The sequence below is a fragment of the Xyrauchen texanus genome, chromosome 16 (genome assembly GCF_025860055.1).
Source record: "Xyrauchen texanus isolate HMW12.3.18 chromosome 16, RBS_HiC_50CHRs, whole genome shotgun sequence".
NCBI classification, from domain to species: domain Eukaryota; kingdom Metazoa; phylum Chordata; class Actinopteri; order Cypriniformes; family Catostomidae; genus Xyrauchen; species Xyrauchen texanus.
In genome coordinates this window covers 41,349,430-41,376,936 of record NC_068291.1, presented here as the reverse complement: position 1 = coordinate 41,376,936, position 27,507 = coordinate 41,349,430, and the positions used below count along the sequence as shown (strand labels likewise).

Sequence of the window (27,507 nt, the reverse complement as noted above, 5' to 3'; positions counted from 1 at the left end):
AATAAGGACTACAACTACCACAAACATTAGACTGTCCATGCCGGATGTAAATATAAACTGTTGTAGTCTTTATATAGAAAATGATACTGATAACCAAGTATCAAAGCAAGTGGCATCAGCAAACAAATGCTACTAGAGCTTTTCTCACAACTAACTTCTCTGCGGCGTTTTTACAATGACAGAATCAAATTGTGTTACGGACATTTTTAGTGAATGTATGAAGTCAAATCCCCTCAAGTTCATGATACAAATATAAGCAAGAGATATTAGCCAAAATGTCTCAGTGCATTCCTAGATAAAATTTAAAAACAATTGTATGTAGCATGGCAGCCTATAAACACAAAGATGTATTTATTGTGGTCACAGCGAGGTCTGTCACTCATCTTTCAGTCAGTTCAGGCATCACAATAAGATTGTATGAGTGACAGAATGGCAAACTGTTCTGCACATGAACGAAAAAAATCAGGTGTGGTTCACATGTCCTTTTGATCACATGTCCGGGTGTGATTCCGGTCCAGGCAAGGTGGCACTGGATTCTCCATCTATCTGGGTTGACCTTAAAAGGGACAGATGTGTGAAAGCTCTGTTTTCATCTTATTAATGCAATCGTCAAACTGTAAAATAAAATGTTTGCTGCATTTTCCACTTTTATATGCAGCTGTCATAGTTCAGGGCAACTCAGGAAAACAGCTTGTTAAGGAGAAAAAGAACACGCAGAACATTTTATCTTTAAGACCAAAATCCTTGTGAAAAAAATCCTGGGACTCTTGTAATGGCATTAGAATTGAGAAAGCTTTACCTTAAAATTCCTGCTTGTTAGTTCATGCACATCAAAACATCTCAGTGTTACTCGAAACAGTAGACGGTATAGTTCTTTATTCTGTGCTGCCAATTAAGGAAACCTTTCACTGTCTCAATACACAGTTTTTGATGAGATCTATGCCATTAAGAGCATCTAGGGTGGCCCCAAAAGCATTTGGACACTTAAGTCACACATAAAAATGTCTGAATGTTATCGGATTAGATGACAAAATATCACACCCAGTGGCATATGTTTTTAATGAAAGAAAGCACAAGCTGTCTTCTCAAGTAAAACAATTTTGTTGGGTTTTAAATGATAAAATAACAGATATATTGCTCAAAATATTCTAATTATTAAACGTTAGTGGTACATAGTAAATGTACTACACTACACCTGTGGTGACTGTTTTGTATAGTTCTTTATTTAAGAATGAGTGAACAAAAGTAGGGAACGAGTGGCTCACTCAGAATTCAGACATTCCTACAAAATAGCTCTGTAGGTCCATACAATGCAAGTGAATGGGTGGCAACGTTTTAAAGCTAAAAAAACAAGTCGGCATAAAAGTAATTTATAAGACTCTAGTGGTTAAATCAGTATCTTCAGACACGATGTGATAGGTGTGGATGAGAAACAGGTCACTTTCACTTTCTTCTTGTGTTTTTGGTGATTCACATTCTTCTCTGCATATCTCCCCCAGCTGTCTAGCAAAAAAGGACTTAAATATTGAGCTGTTTCTCATCCACACTCATCATATCACTTCTGAAGACATGGATTAAACCACTGGAGTCTTGGATTACTTTTATATTGCCTTTATGTGCTTTTTGGAGCATAAAAATGTTGGCCTACAGAGCTAAAATATCCTTTTAAAAATCTGAATTTGTGTTCTGCAGGAGAAAGGAAGTCATACACATCTGGGATGGCACGAGGGTGAGTAAATGATGAGAGAATTTACATTTTTGGGTAAACTATCTCTTTAAAGTGATAGCTCAGCCAGAATTTAATATTCTGTCATCATTTCTCTACCCTCATGTTGTTCCAAACCATAGACTGTAAAAAAAGATGGACGACGCCCCTTCGCTCTTTTCCATTGGTGAGAACTGAAGCCGCCAGTGTCCCGATATGGCGCTGACATCTTGGGACTTGAGTCTGCGCAGTTGCGATTTCGGGACCAGACCTAGACGCAGTAGTGAGCAGGAAGTAAAGCTGCGAAATCAAAGGCCCGCCCTCACTCTCGCTGAATCAATCGCAAGCACACGCCCCTGCACTTTTGACTTATGACTGTGTGAAATAATTAATTATAGAAATTTAGATATTACATTTAAAGCTCCAATCTCCTCAGTCCTCCGAAGATCCCGAAAAAAAGTCCGTCGGTGCTTCAGTGACTACTTCGCTCAGAGAACCTGTCAATCACAGCTGTCAATCATGATGTCACAGCAGCGTTTTTATAGCATCAAATAACTAAAAACAAACTTATTTTGAAAACAAACACTTGAAATTACATCAACGTGATAGAAACTACAGTAAATGACAGAAACTATCTTTGGAAAAAAGATATGTGAAGTGTAATTTAATTGTTTAGTTGGTCTCACGTCCCGTTGAATAACATGGGGAGGCGGGGTTTATGACCTATACTAGGACCAGTCACCGGGGGGGCGATCGAGACGTTTTGGCTTCACTTTTGAGGGCTTGTGCGGCACACTTGTTCCAAACCAGTGTGAGGCTTTGTATTACGTGGAACACAAAATATGAGACTGACAGTCTCGCTCACCATTCACCTTCAATATATATATCTTTTAATTGGATACTTTCTTACTCTTACTCAATTATGTATGTTAGTACTTTTCCTTCTACTTGATTAATTATGTTTTTGAAGTAATTGTACATTTACTTGAGTACAGTTTTTGGCTACTCTACCCACCTCTGGCGCTTTGTCTTTATACATTTTCTTGCAGTTTATTATCATTCAGTAACACACTGATATACTGACTGATGTAAATCCACTTCGCTAGCTAATTACACATTGACATCAACCCCATAGATTTCTATATAGATGACGCTAGAACTGAAGTTCAAGACTACATTTTCAAGATGGATGCGTGCTAGTTTTTGTGGTGCATATGTTGAAATTAACCTGGAATATTCCTTTTAAGTGTCCAAATATATTTTGGGCCACGATATACTAAGGAAAGAAGAAGCAGTGTTTATACTCACTCATAATCCTCTGGACACATGCTTAGAAATGTGACGGGGCTGCAAAAGAGCACATATAGCAAAGTAAGATAACATTGGTATGAAAGATCATAGCAGCTTGAAGAGGACCTGATGAGTGTTAATGGCCCATTAATACACTGACTCAGACAACAGAAAACAAAATGTTTCAGATATAATGAATCAGGGCACCGAATAAAGCCTCAAAACTTGGATTGTTTTCCATGCTGTGAGAACATAACAGCCAATGAGACCAGGTGGCTTATGCCAATATTAAAGACTGTCTAGAAAATGATCAATGTCCCATCCCTTTATTTCCCAAATGATCTCACTAAACAGACACCTGATTGCTTTTGCAATTAAATTGACATCCACCAGAGGGAAGCCCCATTTGTTTCTTGATGTTAAAACGGCAGTTTTGGTATTATATGAATGAATGGCCTCTAATTTGTGCCAGCACAACGATGACACACGAATAGACCACCAGCAATTTAGGATTTCTTCGACAAAACAAGAGTTGAGAAGAGTTATATCCATGAGGATAGATGATCACAGAAAATGTTACTAGAAAGGACGGAGATAAACCTATAACATTTTTGCACAAAAGAAGATCTCTTTAAAAAAAACAAAACTATGAAAATTCTCTCATTATTTACTCACCCTCATGCCTTCCCAGATGTGTATGACTTTCTTTCTTCTGCTGAACACAAACGAAGGTTTTTAGAATATCTCAGCTCTGGAGGTCCATACAATGCAAGTGAATGGTGGCCAGAACTTTGAAGCTCCAAATAACACACAAAGGCAGCATAAAAGTAATCCATACGACTCCAGTGAATTAATCCATGTCTTCAGAAGCAATATGGTAGGTGTGGGTGAGAAAGTCCTTTTTTACTATAAATCTCCACTTTCAAAAACTCTCATAAGAGTTCTTCTTTTGTTTTTGGCGATCTGCATTCTTCATGTTTATCTCAAAAGTACTGAAATATTGATCTATTTCTCACCCACACCTATCATATATTACTTCTGAAGATAAGGATTAATTCACTGGAGTCGTATGGATTACTTTTATGCTGCCTTTATAAGCTTTCTTGAGCTTCAAAGTTGACTTCCTGTTGACTTGCATTGAATGGACCTACAGAACTGAGAAAAAACTTTGTTTTTGTTCAGCAGAAGAAAGAAAGTCAAACACCTACAGTATTGAAACAAAAAAAAACCCTGCAAAGTCTCCTGAGCAATGAAAGAACAACCTCTGAGCGCTAAAATGTTCTTTTGAAACTGGATATATATATTGGTAACACAGAGCTCCAGTTGTGTAATTCATACTTTAATCCGCCAGTTTTAACACCACAACATGAAACTCAAACCATTCCACTTGAAACACTCACGTTTCGAAATGCTCTTTCTCTAGAATGGTCTGCACAGGCAGGTATCCAATCCGTGGGTGTTTGGTGAAGTACTTCTTTGAGCGGAATTTGTTTTTCAGCACTTTGGTGAAGTCACGTACATCTTCTCCAGAGGTCGTCTGTAATAGAAGGACTGTGGAGAAGTGCTCTGGTGTGCAGCTATAAAGAATTACAGTGGCACTGTCTGCGGTGTTTGGGCTTACTACTTCATTTTATAGTCTATTAGAAAAACCACAACCATAAATAGTTAATAGTTTTTACATTTATTCAGGTTTCTACAACATTGGGGGCTTTGTGTTATCTTTATATTTTTCAACATAATAACAAACAAATGAAGATGCTCACAGGGGTGCAGTACTCCACCATTGGATAGCTGAGATGATGATCTTTCGTAACCTTTCCAGAGAAAAAACACATCTGACAGACGTTGTAGTTGAAGTGCTTCAGACTCCGATACCTACAAAATAAACACCTTCAACACTCTTACGATCCATAAAATACCATTTAATTTCTGATTAGTTTGGTTTAGACAATTCTGCTAAAGTCACATTCGGCAGCCTCCATTAAAGCCATATTTAAAAGAAAAATGTATGATTTGAATTTTGTTGCACGCACAATGAAATACTTGATTCACTTTTCATGAATAAAATGGACTTTGTTGCTAATTTCAAAAGCAAAAAACTATTGAATATAATTATTTTAGCTATGTTGCTTGGAGGCAACATTGTGCGACAATAGAAAGAAAATGTATTTATTTATTTAGAAAAAAAATTCAAACCAAGCGTCATGTATTTTAATAGCACAATCACAATGTCCATCCAAACCAATTGAAATTTGGTTAGTTTTTGGACACTTTGTGGTTGTCAGCCATTAAATATGTGTATTGCTAATGTGCTGAGCTCCACCTCTGCTATAGGACACCTGTGTGAACTAAATGCATTCACTTTGACCACAGTTGCTATAAAGTCAATGCAAAATGCACTGACTATCACCCCTGGAGTTGCAAGTTTGAATCCAAGGTGTGCTGATTGACTCCAGCCATGTCTCCTAAGCAACCCAATTGGCCCGGTTGCTAGGGAAGGTAGAGTCACATGTGGTCACGATAAAAGGGTGCTCGCTCTCAGTGGGGCGTGTGGTAAGTTGTGCGTGGATCGTGGAGAGTAGCATGAGCCTCCACATGCTGTGAGTCTCCGCGGTGTCATGCACAACGAGTCATGTGATAAGATGCGCGGATTGACGGTCTCATTAGTGGAGGCAGTTGAGACCTGTCCTCTTCCACACGGATTGAGGGAAGTAATCGTGCCACCATGAGGACCTAGTAAGTAGTGGGTATTGGGCATTCCAAAATAGGTAGAAAAGAGGATAAAAAATACAATAAATGTCTAGCATCATTTGTTTACAGAAGCCACTTCCTTTGATGCTTTTTTTATTTAATGCAATGACATTCTGAAATTTTAGGTGTGGTCTAAGATTCTGTCCTAATTCCCTTTTGCATGATGTAATTGGTGGCATAAAACAAGTTGCTTTGTTGAAGTTTTACCTGAAGCCCACCATGGGACACTCTTTACAGATGTTACATTTGGCTTGATGCTTGGCCGTTTCTGCTGCAACGACTCTATGAAGAACAGGCAGCCACACCATCGACTGCGGCTCCAAATGCATCCAGTCCACAAACTGTTGAAGCTCAATGAAATCTTCGCTGCCAACCTGAAACCCAGAGTGCAATGCACTGCGTTTCTGACAGTGTAATATAGTGGAGTTGTCAAAGTCAAAAAGCATTTAAGATGTCAATTCATCATTTAAGAGCGTATTTAACTACAAACCAAAAACTGAGCACTGTAACACAAGTTAAACAGTGACGTTCAGACGGTCTGTCCAGGACGGCGTTCGGTAAAGCTGAGTGAATTAATAAATATCATATTACGTCATTAGATGCAGTTGACATCATACAGCACTTCATCGTATTATATTATGGGAGCGCACGCATATAAATCAAGTGGATCTCATTTCAATATCTTATGGTAGCTTGTGCATCAGCTGTCAAGAGTTGTTGGTACGATCCCTAACCATCTGAAACTGGCAATGTAAATTCCCCTGACACGACTGGCACTCTTATAACTGACTTCATCATTTATTTATGTCAAAACTCAGTGGTGTGTTAGGATGAAATCCTATCCCCAAATAAACAAGTCTGAGAAGCACTACACAGTAATCAAAAGTGCCAGTATTCTTTTAGGTCTCTTTATGCATTTATAATGCCTCATATACCTGAATTATGTATCACAGGACACTGGTCATTTGATTTAAAGTCTGTCGTGTAATAATGTATGCGTATATTTTTTCAAAAACATATTCACTCACAGGCCACTTTATTAGGTACACCTGTACATCTACTTAATCATGCGATTATCTAATCGGCCAATCGTGTGACAGCATAAAATAATGCAGATAAGGGTCAAGAGATTCAGTTAATGTTCACATCAACCATCAGAATGGGGAAGAATTGTGATCTCAGTGATTTAGACTGTGGCATGATTGTTGATGCCAGATGAGCTGTGTGACGAGGAGGAGGGCATGGCCAGGCCGTGATGATGCATGGCTGGCGCTGAATCAGCTGATCAGCGGGAGAGCAAGATAAAGGGGAGCCGGAGGTGCCAGTTCGAGAGAAAGAGTGTCTGTGTTTGTTTATGTTTGTTGAGTTTCTTATTAAACTTTGTTTACTGTTCAGCCGGTTCCCGCTTCATCCTTGCCCATCCTTTATCTGTTACATTGGTGATGAAACCTAGGAGGGAGGAGGAATGCGCTGTCGCGGTGTCCTCGCCACTGCCATCCGCCAGGGGAGCAACCGAGGCCCTCTGTCGCCGGGGGAGGAGCGGTTGAGCACCGGGCGACAGTATGTCCAGGAACCGGTGAGCAAGTTCTTCTCTCTCTCTCTCTCTCTCTCTCTCTCTCTCTCTTGAACTGACACCTCAGGCTCCTGCTGATCAGCTGATTCAGTGCCGGCCGTACTTCATCACAGCCCGGCCACACCCTCCTCCTCATCACAGGCTGGTTTGAGTATTTCTGTAACTGCTAATCTCCTGGGATCTCCTGGGACAACTGTCTCTAGAATGGTGTGAAAAATAAAAAAACACCAGTGAGCGGCAGTTCTGTGGCCGAAACCGGCTACAGAGAATGGCAAAGACTGGTCCAAGCTGACAGGAAGCTGACACAATTGGCTGATTAGATAAACACATGTATAAGTAGATATCCAGTGTACCTCATAAAGTGGCTGGTGAGTGTATATTTTACTTAATAAAGTTGTGCTGGTGCAAAAGAGTAATTGAAATGCACTTTTTTTTTAGGTGCTTACCCCTGCAAAACCTTCATGGCCACCCTGATTCTTAGTATGCTATTTTTATGGGCCCCTGCAACTCTCGAAAGAACATCTCTCATTCTTGAGAGATGTTCTTTCGAGAGTTGCAGTGGTGATCAAAATCATTCTGGTCTCCAAACTGCTTTCAGTTCACAGATATGTCATTCTGTCAGTCTGGTACAACCTTTCACATGCCGAATCATAGCCACAATATTACAGTTCATTTCATAGGTTTACATCTTCAAATGCATCATTTTATAATAGTTTATACAGTGTTTAAAAAACGAAATATTTTGACATTCATGGCATGTGTGAACCAACAATTTTGACAAGGATGCTTTTCCTTGAAGACCGTCCAGATGTGTTGTTTTAAAAGTATTTGGAAATATGTCCTGTTGTGTGTAATGGCTGTAGCAGATTATCAACACACACAATACAAATGATTTACTAACTACACACGTGCACAAACAAACAAGTAAATTATGTTTAGTGGTTCAATGTAATGTAAACACCTCGCCCATTTTCTGACAAATCGGTACCGCGTTAAGTGACTGTTGAACTTTGTGAAAGTGAACTTTCTGGAAATTAAAAATAACATCAAGCTTTATATAATAAATCAAAAGTGATAAAACATCTGAATAAGTTTTCACTCATCTCATTCTGAGTTGTAGGGCCTGTGTCCAGATTTGTGCATAAACACTTATGACAATGTATAAGAACAGATATTATGTCCACAATAGCAGAAGAATAGAGATAATAAAACTCAACCATAAAGTTTCTTTATTTAAGAATTGTGATACAGCAGCATTCTGAGTCATATATCACATACTATTAAACCCCAGAACTGTATTGCGATGTAATTAATATTTAAATACTTAGATTTTACACTTATGTTCAGATAGATAGACAATACTAAGAAGCAGTTGACCTGGACGAATTCTTTTATTCCAGGTTTGATTACACTTTTATTGTGGTTCAGTCAACGTACATTAAAGTTAAAGGGGTCATGACATGAGAAACCAAATTTGCCTTGATCTTTTGGTATATAAGAGGTCTTTGTATCATTAAAACGTCCTGCAAGTTTAATATTTTAAGACGTCCTCCCCATTCTAAACGAATCATTTATTTAATCAAGCTCAAAATACAGCTCGTTCTGGATTCATGGTTAGAAGTGACGTGTCGGTTAGAAGTGACGTACCAGCGTTTGCATATGACCGCCTCCAGCACAAGATAACTACGCTTTAAGCGCAAGACAACTACGCTCATTTCAGTATCGCCGTGCGCCTCACAAGTGTTCAGTCGATGGACAGCGAGCTCTGACAGAGACTACTTGTGAACAGAAAAATTACGATGCCACACAGATGTGCTGTTCCTGGCTGTGGTCAAACAAAACCTCTGAATAAGCTGCCGAAAGATCCAGACGTCAGGGAAAAATGGATGCAGTTTATTTTTTGCGGACGTCCCAGTCACGGCAGTGTTAACTTAAGCGTTTGTTCTGTACATTTTAAGGATGACTGTTTTGAGAACAAATCTCAATATGATGCTGGCTTTGCCAGAAAACTGTTGCTCAAAGATAAGTCCGTGCCGACTATTCTGGGAACAACGACGACGCAAACTGTAAGTAATCTATTTTAAACTTTAAACTACTTTTTAAAGCGCAATTTCATTCATTATGAATAATCACAGTGTTTTTACTTAGTTTACTTGCATATTGTTCTGGCTGGGAGCGTCAATAATTGATACATAGGCACTGACGTTAGCCAATCATAACAGTGGGCGTTAACACTGAAGTCTTAAATGGAAAACGCCCCCAAAACAGACTGTTTGAATCAGAGGATGAGAAACAGGGTGGGAAAAGGTCATAAATCACTAGATTTTAAAAGTTTTTCTTAAAAAAAAATATATTAATACTATAATTGCACCTAAGGGAACATAATAATACAATAAAAAAAACCCACGTCATGACCCCTTTAATGTGTCTGTATAGCAAAAAATCCTAGTAAATAACAAAGACTCAGCACAGTGACTTTGATCATATTAACTCCAAAATGTGTATGTGTCAAAACGGACAGCTTTGCAAACTAAATGAGAACACTTTATTTCACAATTCACATTTGAGAATATCTCTACAATAAACAAAAATCAATTTACGGCTTTGAAACTAGATGCTAAATCTCAACTTGATCATCAAGGATTAAAGTCAGACGTGTTTCCATAGTGGTTCGTGTAATTTTTCAAACATTACTAAATATTTTAACACTCATAGTTATATTATAACAATACAAGGTTCCTGGTGCCGTAACATTGGAACATATTTGTGAGTAATGTTTGAGTAAAAAGTAATTATTATTGAATAATAACAGAAGAAGTTTAGTTGATTTCTTTAAATAAAAACCAGTAAAGCTCAGATCCTGTAGTTAAGCTCAGTTGGCATCACAAAAGTACACATTTAGTTTTACTTGTACAAGTTTCTAAGTGTGTGTTTTGATCCAGGAATGAGTACATTAATACCAAAAACATGAGTGTCAAAGTCAACTCAGCGTGTGCATTCGTGTGTGACACCCTCCGACTTAACAGTCTTTTGTCTATTGTTTAACAGTATATTGTTTTAAAACACAATTTCTCCTCTGTTAAGAGTACAAAAGAATATTTGTGTTAAAACTACATCTAAAATGAGTGGATGTGTGAGTGAGTTAGTGTTGATACGCACCCCCTTATTGGGCACAAACAATGAAAATGACATACCTGAGCTTAAATGGTTGTATTTACTGAACCCTTTGGAGAATGGACACAGTTGTCGTACCTTTTGAAAGAAGACACTTTGGGCTTTATTTCCCAAGTTTCATAATTAATATACACTCACCTAAAGGATTATTAGGAACACCATACTAATACTGTGTTTGACCCCCTTTCGCCTTCAGAACTGCCTTAATTCTACGTGGCATTGATTCAACAAGGTGCTGAAAGCATTCTTTAGAAATGTTGGCCCATATTGATAGGATAGCATCTTGCGGTTGATGGAGATTTGTGGGATGCACATCCAGGGCAGGAAGCTCCCGTTCCACCACATCCCAAAGATGCTCTATTGGGTTGAGATCTGGTGACTGTGGGGGCCATTTTAGTACAGTGAACTCATTGTCATGTTCAAGAAACCAATTTGAAATGATTCAAGCTTTGTGACATGGTGCATTATCCTGCTGGAAGTTGCCATCAGAGGATGGGTACATGGTGGCCATAAAGGGATGGACATGGTCAGAAACAATGCTCAGGTAGGCCGTGGCATTTAAACGATGCCCAATTGGCACTAAGGGGCCTAAAGTGTGCCAAGAAAACATCCCCCACACCATTACACCACCACCACCAGCCTGCACAGTGGTAACAAGGCATGATGGATCCATGTTCTCATTCTGTTTACGCCAAATTCTGACTCTACCATCTGAATGTCTCAACAGAAATCGAGACTCATCAGACCAGGCAACATTTTTCCTGTCTTCAACTGTCCAATTTTGGTGAGCTCTTGCAAATTGTAGCCTCTTTTTCCTATTTGTAGTGGAGATGAGTGGTACCCGGTGGGGTCTTCTGCTGTTGTAGCCCATCCGCCTCAAGGCTGTGCGTGTTGTGGCTTCACAAATGCTTTGCTGCATACCTCGGTTGTAACGAGTGGTTATTTCAGGCAAAGTTGCTCTTCTATCAGCTTGAATCAGTCGGCCCATTCTCCTCTGACCTCTAGCATCAACAAGGCATTTTCAGCCCACAGGACTGCCGCATACTGGATGTTTTTCCTTTTCACACCATTCTTTGTAAACCCTAGAAATGGTTGTGCGTGAAAATCCCAGTAACTGAGCAGATTGTGAAATACTCAGACCGGCCCGTCTGGCACAAACAACCATGCCACGCTCAAAATTGCTTAAATCACCTTTCTTTCCCATTCTGACATTCAGTTTGGAGTTCAGGAGATTGTCTTGACCAGGACCACACCCCTAAATGCATTGAAGCAACTGCCATGTGATTGGTTGATTAGATAATTGCATTAATGAGAAATTGAACAGATGTTCCTAATAATCCTTTAGGTGAGTGTATGTTGTTATTTTTTAAAGTTAGAGAAGCTGAAGTTTATAGTAATGGAAATATTTTGTGCTGAACATGTTTTTATAATCTAAAAAAACTATAATAAAAGTGCAAGACAACCCAGAAATACAATGTTCTCAAAGCCACAAGTGTAAAGAAGTTACGTTTCAAATTTGAAGATGATCGAACAAAAAATGAGGTTCCTGCAGCTTTATTCTCTGTAAAATCGCTGGAAACGATTGTAAAATTATGTAAAATTAAGGCTCCGCCTTTCAAGACGACACAAAATCAGACTGCACTGCTTGGCTATTATGAATACAACTACGCCGCATTTTTAAAAATAGACTTTGGAGACAGACTCATTTTGTTTATGAGACTCTAATATAAAAGATAATATACAGTTTTACAACATGAATGCTGCTCAGACTGCAGTTTGTTGAAGAATGATGACGAAGGGTAATTCTTTCAGGCGAGATCTCATGTAAACAATGGAGAATATATCAATATTTCTCCGATGTATCACTTTTATGGACAAAGTGCTATTGGATGTTTTTCAATGAACACTTGTCATGGACAATTGACCCAAGTGTGTTGAACTGGATTCATCTGGTGATCGTGTTTTCATAATAAATGTATGAAGTCCCGTATTGATATTGTTTTCATTTGTACTCCTGCACAAATAACTAAATTCCTGTTTCTGGAGGATTGCTATCGTAAAACAGAGATCTGATATCAATGTTGAACCCATAGACCTTTGAAAAGATGTTTAATTTGTTAACATTAATTACATTTATAGATGGTAAATTATATATTAAATGTAAGCAGAGTGACGGGGGAATTGCGTATCAACATTAAGAAACGTATCTTTGTTAAATGTAAAAAATGGAAAACACTTTTGAGTTAAAGACACAACTAAAATTGAAATAACATTACCCTGTTTGTTAAACTTATGTGAAACTATCTTTGTAAAAACTTTTTTTTTCATATTTCAAGTAAATATGTGAATGATTTGCAGCACATCCTTTACATATTGTTTTAGAAATACATTTTCTCTTTATTAAATGTAAAAAATGTAAGACACCTTTGTGTTAAAGCTACACTAAAAGGTTTAGTAACATAACCCTGTTTGTTAAACTAATGTTAAACTTTATATTAGTTAAACCATTTGTTCATCTCCTTTACTGGAACTATGTGAGTAAATGTGTTGCACAACCATTTCCTTTTTGTATTAAATACGCATTTACCCCTCTTTGTTAAAAATAACGTTTTATCCCATGCATTATTTTGTCACCCCAGTTTTCCACTGAGCATTATACAATATTAAAGATGCATCATTTAAACATATGTCCATAAACCACATGCAGGATGTTGGTGGTCATAAACACTCTTGGTGGGTGGCATGAGTGGTCCAAAAACAGCTGTGGTCATTAAAAGGGTAATAAATCTTATTCTGTCACATGGTGCATTATATTTACTACTCCCATTGCATCAAAGGTTTCTATTTACAACATGTTTTTGCTACAGTTGAGTCCATCCATCCATCCATCCATCGTCAACCGCTTATCCTGTGTACAGGGTCGCGGGGGGCTGGAGCCTATCCCAGCTAACATTGGGCGAAAGGCGGGGGACACCCTGGACAGGTCGCCAGTCCATCGCAGGCTACAGTTGAGTATTCTAACCAATTCTAAATAAACTTTGAACAAATGCTGAAAGCATATTTGGTCATCATGGACATCGTGCTGCTCGCTTGCAATGTGAACTATCAATACACTATCATAAATGCATTTTTGTACTCGTAACAATGTAATTGATATAACATTTTTTATTTTTTTACTATTAAGTGGTACGTATCAGGGTTAGGGAGCAACAGAATACATGTAACAGGATTACGTATTGAAAATACAAAATATTAGTAACTGTATTCCACTACAGTTACAATTTTAATCATTGGTAGGAAGGACACTAGTTTGAGACCCACAGCCACCACCATTGTGTCCTTGAGCAAGGCACTTAACTCCAGGTTGCTCCGGGGGGATTGTCCCTGTAATAAGGGCTCTGTAAGTCGCTTTGGATAAAAGCGTCTGCCAAATGCATAAATATAATATAAATATAAATCTAAATATTGGTAATCATAATACAGTTGGACAATCCATATAAATGATGTGATCCAAAGAGCATTTTTATAGCGGTCTTAAGAAGTTTAAAGTTTGGTATGCAGAAATAGAAATAAACCTTGTGTAAACTGTCATGTAAACATTTAGCTTTATGCTAAGCTAAAATGCTATTATAGCCATTTTACATGCACCTTTTACCAGGCACAATCATATATTTTGGTCAAGAAAATCAATGTTAGATCATATTTTTGTTTCTCTAGTGAGGCCTTTGATATTAGGGCATAAATCTTACTCTAGATGAGAGTTTTTGTATTATTTTCTGTAAAAATATCTAAAAATCCTTAAAACAAGATCAATTAGATTGATCTTGTTTTAGAAACAACACTGCATAAGATATTTAGGTTTTTCAGAGAATGTATTTTGGCTTACTGTACTGACAGTAAATGTCGAAATGGCTTGCGATACAAACAGTGTAAACCTGCAGTTAAGATTGTGAGAGATTAAGTATTGTCGTGCTGCTAGTTTTCTGTATACAATTTATTAGAAAACTGAATAACAGTTTAGTTTTGTCAAGAAGGCCAATGTGAAGTTGATTTACTGGTGTATAAAACAGCAATAAAGATATTCAGTTCAACCGTTCTCAGCTTGTTTTGGATGTGTCGCCTACTTAAAGAAGATGGCATGAAGTTGAACAAATAAGTATTTAATGTAAATTCTATTAATCTAAATAAATGATCCTGATTACAACATTCTGGTCATAGTGACATGAGTGTAAACTCACATGCTGAAAGCAGCTGCGTACACTGGGCTCCATGTTACTGCCTCCAAAAGCGGCCGCCTCTCCGAGCTGATGTGGGATTTGGATGCTGTTGTGTAGCAGTGAAGCAAGCTGCCTCTGACTACAAAACCCTGAAGCACTGGCCACCTGAGCGAACAGATCTGTGGAAGGATGTTGGTTGTAAACACAAAACTCAATCATTACATGATGTAACAAGAAGCCTAACTGGATGCCAGAATTATGATCCAACTGACAAATGACATTGTGGGGTTCACAAGTACACTGTTGCAATCCACTCATGATAGGCCACTAAAAACGTTGTACTGAGAAATTGCAAAGAAAGAAATAAGCCAGCATCTTGCAACATAACTTAATTCACCACATTTATAATTAATAGAACTGAATAGAATAGAAGGTTTGTGGCTCAAAAAAATGACAGTATGAAGTCGACAAGATACTTGCATTTGTACTTATCCTTTAGGTGTCCTTTCGAAAGAGAGAACAAGCCGATCTTCATGGACAGCACTTGAACTTTTCCACTTCTGCCACTATCACATGTGCAAACAGAGAAAGTGAGAGGCAAGTTCAACCTTAAAGGTGAAAGGTGTGTCATTTGTTTAATGTTATGATAAGGGTAGAACAGGGCTAAAAGCACACCTTAAGGAAAATGTACTTTTTTTCTGGTCACAAAATGATCAAGATCGAGAAAAAGAAGATGATTTCTTTTTATTGAATATTGATGGAGCAACATAATTTGTGTGAAAAGAAATAATAATAATGGAAGGTTGTTTTGATTAAAATTCTGTTAAAAAAAAGAAATGGTGGTGAGGAAGCCTTTTACCCCACATGCTCAGGGTAAAAAGGCCTGCACGCTTGGGGTAAAAAGGCCTGCACGCTTGGGGTAAAAAGGCCCGCATGCTTGGGGTAAAAAGGCCCGCACGCTTGGGGTAAAAAGGCCCGCACGCTTGGGGTAAAAAGGCCCGCACGCTTGGGGTAAAAAGGCCCGCACGCTTGGGGTAAAAAAGGCCCGCACGCTTGGGGTAAAAAAGGCCCGCACGCTTGGGTAAAAGATTCAAACACTTGGTGTAAAAGGCCCACATGGCCCACACACTGGGATAAAAGGCCCACACACTTGGTGTAAAAGGCCCACACACTTGGAGTAAAAGACCCACACACTTGGGGTAAAAGGCCCACACACTTGGTGTAAAAGACCCACACACTTGGTGTAAAAGACCCACACACTTGGAGTAAAAGACCCACACACTGGGATAAAAGGCCCACACACTTGGGGTAAAAGGCCCACACACTTGGGGTAAAAGGCCCACACACTTGGGGTAAAAGGCCCACACACTTGGGGTAAAAGGCCAACATGGCCCACACACTGGGATAAAAGGCCCACACACTTGGGGTAAAAGGCCCACACACTTGGGGTAAAAGGCCCACACACTTGGGGTAAAAGGCCCACACACTTGGGGTAAAAGGCCCACATGGCCCACACACTGGGATAAAAGGCCCACACACTTGGGGTAAAAGGCCCACACACAGTGATATCACTTTATATAGGGCAATATTAGTCAACTAATGTAAACAATTTTGAGACAGCAAGATGCTTTTTTGAGAAACAAATTAAGATAATGCTTAATAAAAATAACTACTTCAGGGAGCACGATTTTCCAGATAATTCCAAACACATTTGGCATTTTATAACACCTCAAGTATTTTATTAAATAAGGAATCTCTATTGTGATTGGATCAATCAATGGGAGTCCACTTTGAATTTTTTTATAACAAACCTATTCCCCCTACTTACGAAAAACAGAACGTGTTTTATAGGGGCCTTTAGCCTCTGAAACAGGGGGGCTTTTTACCCCAAATACCATAATTTCACTTATTGGACAATTATTGGACAGATTAATTGACCTTGAACAAAAATGAAAATGACAGATAAGTATTTTGTCTCAAACTAAATGTGATAATTTCAGGGATTCTCATTAGCAACATATATTTGCAACATTTTAAAATAAATAAATCATTAGACCAAATTGCCTCAGAATTAAACTAAACACCACATGCAAAACATCTCATGGATCAGGAAAATGTTCCATTGTATATTGGCAAAAAGGTGTTTAGGAAAGTATTGTGGTAGTTTTTGTAGCCATTAAAAGTTTTGTGAGAATATAAAAACAAAGGAACCTTTTAACCTGCGGGGCCTTTAGCGCCGTTGTACCCTACTTATTCTTACCCCAGTTTAATGTGCAGAAACAACTCTAAGCAAGCAATTTGTAGGTTGACTTCCTTTTTATACACAAAAATAAGTGTATAAATCAGCAAACGAATGCCGTTATTTGAACAGTATATCTATTGTTTTAGCTAACAAACCCTTTTTGTGAAATAGTTTGCTTATAAAGTGTGCTTGTGATATCATTCTTTAAAATAAATGCCACTTTAATCTAGTGACATTCATAAATTATTTAAGTGTAGGGGCGGCTGTGATTCAGGTGGTAGAGCGGGTCGGCCACTAATCGCAGGGTTGGTGGTTCGATTCCTGGCCCACATGACTCCACATGCCGAAGTGTTCTTGGGCAAGACACTGAACCCCAAGTTGCTCCCAATGGCAGGCTAGTGCCTTGCATGGCATCTCTGCCATCATTGGTGTGTGAATGGGTGAATGAGTCACAGTGTAAAGCGCTTTGAAAACCGCTATGGTTAAAAAAGCGCTATATAAGTGCAGACCATTTACGTGTGACTTAATGTCCAAATATTTTTTGGCCATAAGATATATATATATATATACACAAGAAGACACTTACAGACCTGTCATAGACTTTCAGAAGCCAGTTGAGACACAGGTCCACACATAGAGGGACGTTCAGGTCTGGATGAACCTGCTGAAGTTCTTTATAGACTGTGCAGAGACAGTTAATGATGTCTGAAATCTCTAGCAGCCGCCCTTTATGAGTGAAATTATGTTGATCAAAGATGCTCTGGGCAACACTTAGCTCCAAAAGGTCCACTGAAACAGAAAAACAGTATGCACTTACGATTTCATCTCCACTTATTTCTGGCTCCACAATTAATTTCATTCAGTGCATTTTAATGAAAGGCACCAAAGCGTCTATCATTGTGTAATGAAAATTCCCAACTGAAAAGGCAGCAAAAATGATACTTCTTATCAGTATTCATGATATTTACAAGCAATTACAACAACTATCCCTTCCTAATTTTGTACTAATGTTGTCAGCAGGTGGCTTGCTGGCTCAGAAGCTTTAAAAACCCCTACTGCAACTTCGAAGCTCAAGGACACATAGTTAGTGTACCATAAATGCTGCAAATGTTCCTGACAAAATTGCCTAATAGAGCCCAAGAGTCAAAATTGCTGTTGTCCCTGCAGTAACAGTGCCCACACACCGCAACAGTGCCCACACACTTTTTCAGCCATTTTGGTTCCGGAAGTATTTTTTCCAGTGATTTTTTCCAAAGGCTTTACATGAAATCTAAAATCCTTCATAAAAGCATTCTAAGTCATGAACCAAACCAAACAGCTCAGAGGTGAATTACAACATTACAAACTTTGATTTAAACCAAAAAATAATTAGAAAATCGGACAAAAAGCCAAATGTACAAGAATGTGTACTTACCGTCTTTCACAAGGGCATGAACTACAATTCCATGAAGCAACTGAATACTGATTTTTGGTTGTTGATTATAAGTATAGAAACAATATATATTAAGTTTACTGTGAAATATTTTGATATATTTAAATAATTAAATGTGATAACTAGACTGGACTACTGTAACACTCTCATTGCAGGCCTCCCTGCATGTGCAATTAGACCTCTGCAAATGATCCAGAATGCAGCAGCACGTCTGGTCTTTAACGAACCAAAGAGCATGTTACACCACTCCTTCACTCACTCCATTGACTAACAGTTGATGAAATTCAAGGCTCTGATGCTGGCATACAGAACAGTCACTGGGTCTGCTCCAGCATACCTAAAATCATTTCTGCAGAGCTACACTCCTGCCAGAAGCCTGTGTTCGGCTAAGGAACGTCACCTTGTTGTACCAACACAAAGAGGCACCAAAACACTTTCTGACTTTCAGCTTCATCATACCATGTTGGTGGAATGACCTTCCCAACTCCATCCGTGAAGTTGACTCACTTTCAGTCTTCAAAAAACGACTTAAAAGGCATCTTTTCCAAGAGCACTTAACCAGTCACTAACAACAACCAAAAATGTGCACTTAAATCTGTTCTGAATACTATTCTGATGCTAGTGAATCTTTGTAATATGGCACTTTTGTACCACTGTCTCCTTAAGATGATTCACTTATGTTTTCCTCTTTTGTAAGTCGCTTTGAATAAAAGCGTCTGCCAAATGAATAAATGTAAATATAAATATGTAGTATGAGTGTGCAGGGAGACCTACTTGATTGCATCATTCACAGTGCATCATAAAAGTGGCCGGTTGCTGCTGGACTTGTTTGGCGGGTTTAGTTGCCCGTGGTTCTCTGATTAATGGATCTTACTCTGCTGGACCATGGGCTGTGTAGTTGTTCACCTGGAACTGCGCTATTAAACACCATTTTAAAACAATGACGTTTAAATAAGGCAGACTGATGGCTTCAGCAGAAACATTTACCATTGATGAACAAACTCTGAGCTCATTTAGAGATTTATTAGGTATTGTTAAATTCAATAATTTACTGTCAATTAATCTATGGAAAGCATAAATAGGATTTTTACTTCCGAAACCAGACAGTTGCATTCTATTGTGAGCTTGCGGTTTGAATGTGATGACGTAAAAATGTAAAACAAAGCATAAACAACATGATTTTTTTTCGATTGTGTTGTGTTCGTTGGTTGCCCTTTAAAAACAAACAAATAGTGCTGTCCAATTTATGAACATATTACTCTTGTGATCAGGTTCCTTTAATTCATCCATCCAAATGACTCATCAACTGACAATTTATCCTCCCCGATGGAGGGAAGGAGACGTTTTGTCGATTGTAGTGACACAAGGGGTCACTTCTGAGACTTTATACCCGTATGTCCGGGGGCGGGGCATGCAAATTCTGTCTGCCAACTTGACATTGGCCTTTTCTCAAGTTCAGAGGTACACGAGGCTCTCAGAAGAGACCCCTTGTGTCACTACAATCGACACAACATCGAGTGAGTGACAGAAGGGGAATGGAAGGCATACATGTATAAATGTACACTCACTGAGCACTTAACTAGAAATACCTGTACACCTACTAATTAATGTGATTATCTGGGAGTGGTGGTGGCGTAGTGGGCTAAAGCACATAACTGTTAATCAGAAGGTCACTTGTTCGATCCCCACAGACACCACCATTGTGTCCTTGAGCAAGGCACTTAACTCCAGGTTGCTCCGGGGGGATTGCCCCTGTAATAAGTGCACTGTAAGTCGCTTTGGATAAAAGCATCTGCCAAATGCATAAATGTAATAAACCAATCTTATGACAGCAGAACTATGCATAAAAACTTCAGAATGGGGAATAAATGTGATCTCAGTAATTTTGACAGTGGCATGGATGATTGTTGGTGCCAGACGGGCTGGTTTGAGTATTTCTGTAACTGCTGATCACTTGGGATATTCACGCACAACAGTCTCTAAGTTAACTCAGAATGGTGCATAAACAAAAAAACATCCAGTGAGTGGCAGTTCTGCAGACGTAAATGCTTTGTTGATGAGAGAGGTCAATGGAGAAAGACCAGACTGCGGTAACTCAGATAACCCCTCTGTACAACTGCAGTGAGCAGAATGCACAACTCATTGAACCTTGAGACAAATGGGCAACAACAGCAAAAGACCACGTCGGGCACTTTATCAGAATCATGGTGTACCTAATAAAGTGCTCAGTGAGTGTAAAAACACATGGGGAGCTCCCCTGCTGCAAAAGCAGAATTATGTTAGAAACACTGCAGTACATTACAAATTTCCAAAGAGAGACAATCTTTTTTTTTTTTAAGTTATTTCATTATTAAATGTTGATGACAATACAACACAACCCAATTTACCAGTATGAATCACTGCAAGAATATGTAACTCTTACATGAAAACCATTTTTATCTACCATGGTATTCCAAGGTACTTCAGTAAATGCCATGGTAATATGAATGGCATCATTTCCAAAAACATGATATTGCCATAATACAAGTCTAAAAATCTATAGTATTGCTAAGGTCCCATTTCTAAAAGCACATGACCATAAAACTGTACTTTTTAATACTTACTGACTGTCAAAATAATAAAAATAAGACTTAAATTTAAGTCAAATCACTCACGGCAGAGGGCTTTCTGTATCCGGCGGCTCTTCATAGCCGTACGGTATGCAGAGAAACGCACATGACTCAGAGCAGCTGCATATAGAAGGTAAAAAAAGACTGGATGTGAATTGCATGACAGAGCAAAGCCTGTATTTATCATTACACTGAAAAGTTGCAATAGACTTCAAGTTCTAGTTCTATTATGGATGAGCTCATGCACACTGTGTGAGTGTTTTGCATGTATATGGAGTAGTGCACTAATCAGAGAGAATGACAGAACACTTGACTGACAAGGAAAATAACAGACCCATTGATTGAAATAGCTGTGTCATTTTTGGATGATCCCAGGACGTGGTCTGCTGCTCATGACTGAAAGGTGAAAATTAATTATCATTATTAAGTATTTTGACGGAAACCCATTTCCTTTTATTGAAAGCCTCAATACAACTGAATTCTGATGAATAATTGAACACATGGGAAATCACATTGTACATGATTTATTATAGCAGAGATTAGAATGTATGAATCAAAACTCACTTGATATAATAAGGGATGCTATTACGAAAAACAGCCCTCTGCCATGGGAACTGAACGGAAACTGGTTGGGGAGATAGAAGGTTTATACGATGAAGCTGTGCCTCTAGCAAACCAATATGGTTAAAACCGTTTTAGGCACTTGCAAAAAATGTTGCATAGTGAGAATTTCTTCAAACGAAAATGCAATAAATAGTATTCATTTATCAGTTAACATCATACAAAGTCCAGCAAACATAAAAAAAAAAGCTAAATCATAACTTGGTTTGACCAGATTTGCCTTCAAAACAGCCCAAATTCTCCTAGGAACACCTGGACACAGATGTTGGCAGATAAGATGTTCCAAGCTTCTTGGAGAATTTGCCACAGTTCGTCTAAAATTCTCAATTGATTCTCTCACTTCATGAAATCCCAGACTGACTCGATGTTTAGTGGGGGGCTCTGTGGGGGTCATGCCATCTGTTGCAGGGCTCCCTGTTCTTCTATTCTAGTCTAAAATGTATATTTCCTACTGACACACTTAAACTGAAGATATAAAAAACCTGGAGACAAGACAACATTTTTTGTGAAACAGCTTATGTGCCTAAGACACAGTACTGTATCTGTGCCCTTTGCACAGTATTGTATATACAAGAGAAATTTCCATGATTGTTTAATATTTTTACAGTAATACATTTCCATATGTTTTCAATGCTTGGAAATCATTTTAAATTCCCTAATATTTCCTTAAAGTTTCCTATGACTGTGGGAACACTGAATCTGAAAATGCATTAAAAATGGTTCACCCAACTTACCCGACAAGAAGTCGTGGGACGAATATTTGTTACCAGTTTGAGAGTATCGTAACAGTCTGTGATGATCAACCAAGGTACCCTGGGAAGATTTTGAAAAGACAAACAAATTACAAAAAACTCAACATTGAAATACTATGACGACGACGGATAACGACGGATAAAAATGATGCCTTATATCTTACAGTGCTATCAAACCCATAGTGATCAAAACAGACCTAAACTACGCAGGGGGGCAGACTGGACAAACATGAAGACATTGTTATAAAGATATGAGGAAAGAGTTTGTGGTACTTCACTTCTGAAATGACCAGACACTTCAGTCTTCAATAGTCTGTGAAGAAACATCTCTGCCAAAATATAGACATCCCTTTTCATCTTTTGAGATAGACAATGACACAACCCTTTCAGTTAAATTAATATAACAATTACACGAATCCCAGGACACTCGTTTGGGGTGAAAAATATTGTTGTCTGAGCTCCATAAAAGAGTTGGCAGCAGCCTTGCTATGGTTTGATGGAGGCCCAAGAGTGTCATTGTGGAGGTAGCAGCTTAATAATTTATGTTCTCCAGCTGCCCAGATCGATGTGGAAGGTCAATATTTCTGCCTACGGGATCCTCAGAAGAACATGACAATCACACATTTGACCAGCCGCAAGATAAAGGCATGCCCAAAAACAAAGTAGTGGACTCTAGGTGATGTTGATGATTAAAAATATTAAAAATTATAAATTCTTCAAGATAGGAATGAGTGATGCCACTTATATTCTTTTCCAATAATATCAAGCCCAATAATGTTGATACCAATACCGATACTTCTATTAAATTGCTTTTGTTCTTTTGTGATTTTTTTGTGATAAAATTGTTAATTACAAATATTATTTTTAATCATATTTATGGGCCTAAACAGAAAATTATTAGACTTCTGTTTTGTTTACCCATACAAAAATGAACCATAGTTTAACTACAGTAACCATAATTTACCCATGGTATTTAGTTAAACCATAGTTACCACAAAATTAACCATGGTTACTACTACAATATTACTGTAGAAAACTATGGTTTCAAAACCATGGGCATTCCCATTTCTCCCATGAATTTATAATTTAAGTGGCCCATTTTTGCTAAATAGTCTCTGCTATAACTTAACACTGATAGAGTTAATTAACAATTTTAGCACTCTAAAATTATTTTAACATGCATATTGTTTATGTCTTGTGGCTATACTTTTGAAACAGTGAGTATTAGTGTATACCGATAGACCCCATTCACTTCATTTGTAAGTGCCTTACTTTCACAACTTTGGGGTGTGAATATATCAGTGAGGTATACCGACTTGTTGTCCAAGCCATCTTTATAAAAACTATGTGGCCTAGTGGGCTAATGTTACAGAATATTTAATGTCTGTAGTCCAAATGAGTTATGAGGCTTGAGAATTTCTTACCTGTGAGATTTCTAGGTCAATCCTGGAATTCTGAGGCTGTGCAGGAGAAACTGAAACCATCTGAACACCAGAGAAAAGATGCTTATAAAAATGCCATATACTTTATACTAGATATATTACATTATCGAAAGTCACACTTCAAAACATGCAATAAAAATGATAGAGTTGCTACAGTATTGAACTATTTTCACTCACAGCAGTCTCATCGATGTTCTCCAATATGCAGTCAACCATGGTTTGTTCCTCAGAGTGCAAGCCCTTATTCTTCATCTCAGCCAGGCCAAGGTCCAGCTGGTCCATGGCATCTTGAATGTCCTGGAGTTTACCCAGTGCCCAGTCGACCTCATACTGCCAGCTGGCGGCCTGGGCACTGAACCTCTCCCAGTGCTGCTGAAACTCAAAGGCCTGATCCTGCACTGCTTGAGCCAGCTGACGGATCTTCTCTTCCTGGACTGTCTCTGAAAAAGGTTAAAATTGGTTTTCAGTTAATAAGTAAGAGCATGAGCAGTGTTTCCCACAGGAAGTTCTGAGGCTGTGCTTGGTGGACCTCGGACCTTCTAGGGGGGTCTGGGGACATGCTCCCCATGAGGAAATCTTTTACATTTTAAAAGTTAAATGCATCAAACTGATGTACTTTGAGAGCAAACATTTTTAATAAAAAAATGTTATCCCCTTTTCTGCCAATTTGGAATGCCCAATTCCCACTACTAAGTAAGTCCTTGTGGTAGCGTGGTTACCTCAATCTGGGTGGCGGAGGACAAGTTGCCCCCGTTTCTGAGATCGTCAATCCGGGCATCTTATCACGTGGCTCATCGTGCAAGATACTGTGGAGACTCACAGCACGTGGAGGCTCATGCTACTCTCCACAATCCATGATCAACTTACCACGAGCCCCACTGAGAGTGAGAACCACTAATTGCGACCACGAAGGAGTTACCCCATGTGACTCAACCCTCCCTAGCAACAGGGCCATTTTGGTTGCATAGGAGACCCGGCTGGAGTCACTAAGCACATCCTGGATTTGAACTCGTAACTCCAGGGGTGGTAGTCAGCATCAATTCTTGCTGAGATACCCAGGCCCCCTTTGAGAGCAAAATTACAAGGCCAGATCGATGAAGAACTTTGTGCCCCTCTATACAATTTTGTGCTCTAGTAGTAATTTAATCATGAACACATTGGTTGAATAGATATGAATAGTGATGAGACACCCACAAAGCATGGTAAATGAGTCAAAACACAAAATCGACAAGAGTATACATTTGTGCCAGGGCTCGATATTAAGCACTGTCACGTGCTCCGGACAAGCAAATTGGTCATTTACTTGTGTGAGTAAAAAGTTACTTGTCTGGAGAGAAAAAAGGACATTTAAATTACATGATCAAGTAACATGTCAAAGTTTATGTTGTATATTTTTGTAAAATTATGACCGCTGCCCAACCTAATAGTGTACCTATGCAATCAACTCAATTCTCTGCGACAGAAACGCAAACTGCACTGAATAGGTGAGAAGGCTGTTGTCATGTGAGAATTATTTTATGTTCTGTATAGTAGTCAAATAAAGAAAAGCCTCCATCGCCCTCATTTACAGCAGGGGTGCTCACAGTTGAGTGCTCACAGAATGAGATCAACTTTTTCATCATGTTATTGCAGATCTACCATGTACAATAAAGGCTATACATTATCACAAAATGTAGTGAAATTTGACGATTCTCAAAACCAGCTTCAAAATCACCATAAATAATAACACTAACTAATATGTTAATTATGGAAGAATGGTTTTAAGTTCTTAAGTAATTATTCAAGACTAGTAAACAGTCAGTAATAAAATAACAATAAAAAAGCAATGAATAGAAATAGATAAAAAATAATAGAACAAAAATATAAAAATTAAGAAAATTCTGTGCTTTTTTTTAAACAGTTTTCAACAGCAGTATCAAGTATTGAAGTAAACATTCAGAATGAAATGCATCATAACACTACTACTTCTCTTCACTGTGTGATTATAATACATTAATACTTTATAAAGCTACTAAAGTTACTCAGCCAAGAGCAGTGAGTGTTTCCTTGTTCTGGTTGTTTGATTATTATAATGACACACTAGACAGCAGCAGGTATATTAGCTTACATTTATACTTCAGTTCTGACATTTCAATACAAATCCTCTTTTTTCCTCTGCTGTTTAGACATCACTCTTTGTGTTTACGTGAATACCTCACCAAGACGGGCAGTTCGGCACCAATTTTGAAATGTATTTGACCGCTCAGGTGCGCATTAGCATGAGCATTTTCAGAACACATGTGCATGTTCAGCACACACACACATATGCCGCCTGTTAATCAAACAGGGCTGACTGACTGGGAGTGAGAGATGGTTTGCAGAAGCAATGGTGCAAAACACAACATTAGAGATCTTTTATATTATAATGAGAAGTATAAAAATACTTTCGGTTCATTATGAATCTGTGGCGGGATTTAAGGCCGCCACGGTCTAGCTAAATAATGGGAAACACTGATGAGCTAACTGATATGCCAGAGTTCACAGAGATGGTCTGTAATAAACGTAATACATTTAAGTATAAGTGTAATAAACCTAATCAAAAATGACAGCAGTTTCTGCATCTACAGCAATGTAATCAGGGGCATTGCTAGACATAAAAGTCTACTGGGGCACAAGCCCCCCATTACTCATATCCCTTTTTCTTTCTTTCTTGAAAGCCTGCTGCGTGCAAGAAGTGTGCAACACAATGCACATACAAAACATTGCTTAACCCACTATTCCTACACGGCAACAAGTACTGGGAAAGGTAAACGTGTAGAGATATTAATCTTTATGAAAATATTTATTTAAGTATCTTCAATGTACTGTACATGAACATTCTCAACATGTTTTATGGCATAAAATGCATACACCGTATATGCAAATAACAAAACCGTAGAAAACTTTCTTGCACATTTGCATTCTTCTGTATTACACGTCAGGAAAACCTCTGTCAAGTAAGTCAATGCAATTGCATTATCCAACCTCGGACAAAACGGCTTTAGACAAAGAGGTATCAGAATGAGCAGAGAGTTGGTCGCTAAGCAGAGTTTGTTTGCTAGCTTGAGAAACTAGCTGAGCTCTCTTTAACTTTATAAATGCAGAAGTGTCGTTTCTATAATTAATAACTAGCTAGCTAATATAATTGGTGTAAGTTTAAACTGACGTTTGAAACTCATTAAGTTTACTTTCAACAACAACTCAAAACAAGCCAAACTATAGTCCTTTAGTCGCTAGGTAATTAGCACACAGCAGCCATAGTTACTGACAGCTGTTTATGTAGTGTCCTAAACTAGCGCTAGAGAATTAAATGATTCATTCCATAGCCAAAAGATTGATTCAATGTTATCTTAATCAAAGACAGTAATACAGAACACAAAAATGTGTTTATTTTCTCTGCAATTCCAGAGACTTGATGCTTTTTCATCTGATGTCTGAAAACTGACTCTGACGGCTGTGGATGTAGTTTGTTTATGGTGTAGTTTGTTTACCTCCCACAAACTCATAACTACTTTCTGTTACCTATCCTTGCTTCATCCAAATAATTTTCTGATGTCCATCTGTATACAGGAGCCAATAATGTATGTCAAAATAAGACCATCGGTATTATTTAGAAACTTACTTTAGTTTCATCATGTTTTCATCGCCTACCTCAATTCTGGCTTGCATGCCGACACCTGG

General features: G+C 38.4%; 1 protein-coding gene across 1 annotated transcript; it reads right to left on the bottom strand.

The window, feature by feature from the left end:
• Positions 1 to 378: 378 nt before the first annotated feature.
• On the bottom strand, positions 379 to 27,507 carry LOC127657245 (utrophin-like). Its single transcript, XM_052145953.1, has 15 exons — positions 27,449 to 27,507; positions 23,986 to 24,248; positions 23,791 to 23,850; positions 22,349 to 22,427; positions 21,558 to 21,618; positions 21,328 to 21,389; positions 21,039 to 21,113; positions 17,543 to 17,741; positions 15,191 to 15,276; positions 14,732 to 14,889; positions 5,954 to 6,120; positions 4,759 to 4,870; positions 4,396 to 4,532; positions 3,014 to 3,052; positions 379 to 556 (listed from the first exon to the last, which is right to left on the bottom strand). The coding sequence occupies exons 2-15, from the start codon at positions 24,088 to 24,090 to the stop codon at positions 490 to 492; spliced, it is 1,407 nt and encodes a 468-aa protein (XP_052001913.1). The 5' UTR covers positions 24,091 to 24,248; positions 27,449 to 27,507; the 3' UTR covers positions 379 to 489.

What these genes read in the sequence shown, in the direction of transcription:
- LOC127657245 (XM_052145953.1), bottom strand. Translation starts at nt 24,090, where the DNA reads ATGGACCAGCTGGACCTTGGCCTGGCTGAGATGAAGAATAAGGGCTTG. An exon ending in AGAACATCGATGAGACTGCT is followed by an intron (nt 23,851 to 23,985) that starts GTGAGTGAAAAT and finishes TCTGGTGTTCAG; the next exon opens with ATGGTTTCAGTTTCTCCTGC. An exon ending in ACAGCTATTTCAATCAATGG is followed by an intron (nt 21,114 to 21,327) that starts GTCTGTTATTTT and finishes TTCTATATGCAG; the next exon opens with CTGCTCTGAGTCATGTGCGT.